Source organism: Gossypium hirsutum, chromosome A05 (genome assembly GCF_007990345.1).
Source record: "Gossypium hirsutum isolate 1008001.06 chromosome A05, Gossypium_hirsutum_v2.1, whole genome shotgun sequence".
Taxonomy (NCBI): domain Eukaryota; kingdom Viridiplantae; phylum Streptophyta; class Magnoliopsida; order Malvales; family Malvaceae; genus Gossypium; species Gossypium hirsutum.
In genome coordinates this window covers 14,714,837-14,717,779 of record NC_053428.1, presented here as the reverse complement: position 1 = coordinate 14,717,779, position 2,943 = coordinate 14,714,837, and the positions used below count along the sequence as shown (strand labels likewise).

The window sequence follows — 2,943 nt, the reverse complement described above, 5'->3', positions numbered from 1 at the left end:
AAAACAAACAACTTGCATTGTTAATTGACAGGAACAAGGCATCAAAACAGTCAAATAAACACTATTCGTAGTCAAATGGAAATTACATTCTAGAACCCCAATTTTCTAAGTGGGTAAATTAGTTAAAATCTCAATTATTTATAATTTTTAAAAATTATTTAGTAATTTCTTTGAGTTAGTGTTGAGTTGACTCGTAATACTCACTCATTTAAATAATAGTTTAGATATTAAATTAAATAAAAAATAATATATTCATATCATATTTATATTTTGGTATTATATATTGATAAATAAATTTTAAAATATTAATAATTCGTGCTTATATATTTTATATTGTATTAACTACTTAAATTTTTATTCAAGTCGCTTCTGTTGTATACAATCAGTATTTTCATGTTGGATTAGTGAAATTTCTAACACAAAGTTCGCCTAATAGTAGAAAGCTAGACGCAAATAATTGCATGACACCATTGAAAAGTCCACACCAATCGGGCATAATATATGTGTGTGTATTACCATCACCATATTGTTTCGTATTGTGCTGGATAATCATTCTTTGCTAGAAATTTTAACACCAAGTTCACCTAATAGTAAAAAGCTGGACGCAAAAAATTACATGACACAATTGAAAAGTCCACACCAATCAGGCATAATATATATATGTGTGTGTATTACCATCACCATATTGTGCTGGATAATCATCCTTTGCTAGAAATGGCAGATACTCGGCATTTTGAACTACCCATCGTAGGTAAGTCTTCACCTTACTTTTCTGCAATTTTTTTTCCTTCCTTACGTTCATTTGATATTTTAGTTGCAGAAGTTGATTTTCTTTTTAACTAAAAAAAACTTTTTACCATTACACTATGTGTTTCGTCTGTGACTATGGCTTTATTTAGTTACCGGGAATATATTTATATATATAATTTACCTTTAGAGGTGATTATGCATACATATAATTATTACAGCAATATATTATATATACCAGGTTTCAAATTAAGCATGTTGATAGTTGAAGACTAGAAATTGGGTTGATTTATATGATTAAGAGTTCTCATTTACACCCTATTTTGTACTGATCAATGTATAGTAAGTTAAATTTAGACCAAACTTGGAAGATGGAAAATGCTTCTCCTCAAAAAGAACTCAAGACAGTTTGATTTTATCTATGGATTTTAGTATTAAATCAATCTTCCAGTCTGACTGAAATAAGAACAATCTTGATATCAAATTGTCTACACTCATTAAGCGTAAACTTGGGGATTGAACTAGCCTGATATTAGAATCACCAACTTACATTAAAGAAAAAGAATTTTCAAATTTCATTCAATACTGAGACTCGAGTACATAATGTTTGATATTTGGCAGCTCAAGATGCTAAGGAAGAAAATGGAAATGCCACCAACCAAGTAATAACAGAGTTGGGATCTGTGAAATACAAGCGCTGGATTTGCATATTGCTCTGTATAATCTTTCTCCTCGGCGGCCAATCAGTAGCCGCATTGCTGGGAAGACTTTACTTTGACAAAGGTGGAAAAAGCAAATGGCTATCAACACTAATTCAATTTGCAGGTTTCCCTATTCTAGTCCCTTTCTATTGCATTTCTCGGCCCAAAATGCTCACTGCAAATCATTGTAGCGTTGGAAGTAATAAACAACCATCAGTTATGATGCTGGGTTTGGTCTATGTAACCTTCGGCTTGATGTCAGCTGGAATTGGCTTTCTTTATTCAGTTGGCATGCAGTATCTTCCTATATCTACTGTCACCCTCATTGCTGCATCTCAGCTGGCTTTTAATGCATTCTTTTCCTACTTCCTTAATTCCCAAAGGTTCACTCCTTTCATCATCAATTCTCTAGTCCTTCTCACCATTTCCTCAGTGCTCCTTGTATTCAATAATAACTCTTCAAGGCTTTCTAGAGTTTCTCAAGTACATTGTGCCGCTGGATTCATATGCACCATTTTGGGAACAGCAGGGTCTGGACTGTTGGTTGCCTTACAGCAGTTTGCGCTTCGAAAGCTTGTGGTAAGGCAGTCATTTAAGGTTGTCTTGGATTTGGTGATGTGCCAATCACTCGTTGCATCAAGTGCTATACTAGTGGGCTTCTTTGCTAGCGGAGATTGGAAAGGGTTTAGCGGAGAAATGGATGAATATGGGCTTGGGAAATTTTCCTATCTCATGGTATTGATTTGGACTGCTATATGTTGGGCTGTTTTCTACATTGGTGCAGTAGGATTAGTGTTGGAGGTGTCTGCCCTCTTCTGCACTGCCATTAGTACACTTGGTTTGCCTATAGTTCCAATAATTGCAGTCTTTGTCTTCAATGACAAAATGGATGGTATAAAGGTGATATCTATGGTGTTGGCTATTTGGGGCTTCATTTCCTATGTCTATCAGCAATATCTCGATGACTACATGCCGAAGACCGAAAACACCGGTGAAATTTCTGAAGCTTGCTCTTCTAGCATATGGTTATCCGAACATTCAGCACTGCAGGGTGCAGCTGCCTATCATTGAGTCAAAGCCTGAGACTAGCTTTTACTCAACTTTCTATTATTGTGTTCTATGATATGCTTACTGCAATATATATGCTTAATGCTTCCTTATACTGCAAAATGGAAATGTGTTGATTAACGTTGGTGATCTTGATCGGGCTTGGAAGTATGATCGGTTCATATTGCAGTAAGTACGGTGATTTTGAATGTATCATCTTCATCTTTGTGGTGGAAAATCCAACAGATAAGTTGAATTTGTGACTCTACCATTACATCTAGTAGTAAATGTATTGAACGTACTTTTGCCTTTGACGTTTGAAGTTTGAACTAGACAACAGCAAGTGACTCTACCATTAATGAGTAGAACAATGTGCCTTCTTTTTGTTGTAAAAAGTTCAACAATACAAATAAATGATGAGGACATGATCAATTGGTCGAGTCATGTT

General features: G+C 34.8%; 1 protein-coding gene across 1 annotated transcript; it reads left to right on the top strand.

Moving 5' to 3' along the window:
• The first annotated feature begins 512 nt into the window (after positions 1–512).
• Positions 513–2,943, top strand: LOC121229384 (purine permease 21). The gene is made up of 2 exons (XM_041113561.1): positions 513–751; positions 1,369–2,943. The coding sequence occupies exons 1-2, from the start codon at positions 661–663 to the stop codon at positions 2,517–2,519; spliced, it is 1,242 nt and encodes a 413-aa protein (XP_040969495.1). The 5' UTR covers positions 513–660; the 3' UTR covers positions 2,520–2,943.

Excerpts from the sequence above, each read along its gene's own strand:
- LOC121229384 (XM_041113561.1), top strand. The coding sequence starts at position 661 with ATGTGTGTGTATTACCATCACCATATTGTGCTGGATAATCATCCTTTG. Across the intron at positions 752-1,368 it reads TTTTGAACTACCCATCGTAG|CTCAAGATGCTAAGGAAGAA; the intron begins GTAAGTCTTCAC and ends GATATTTGGCAG.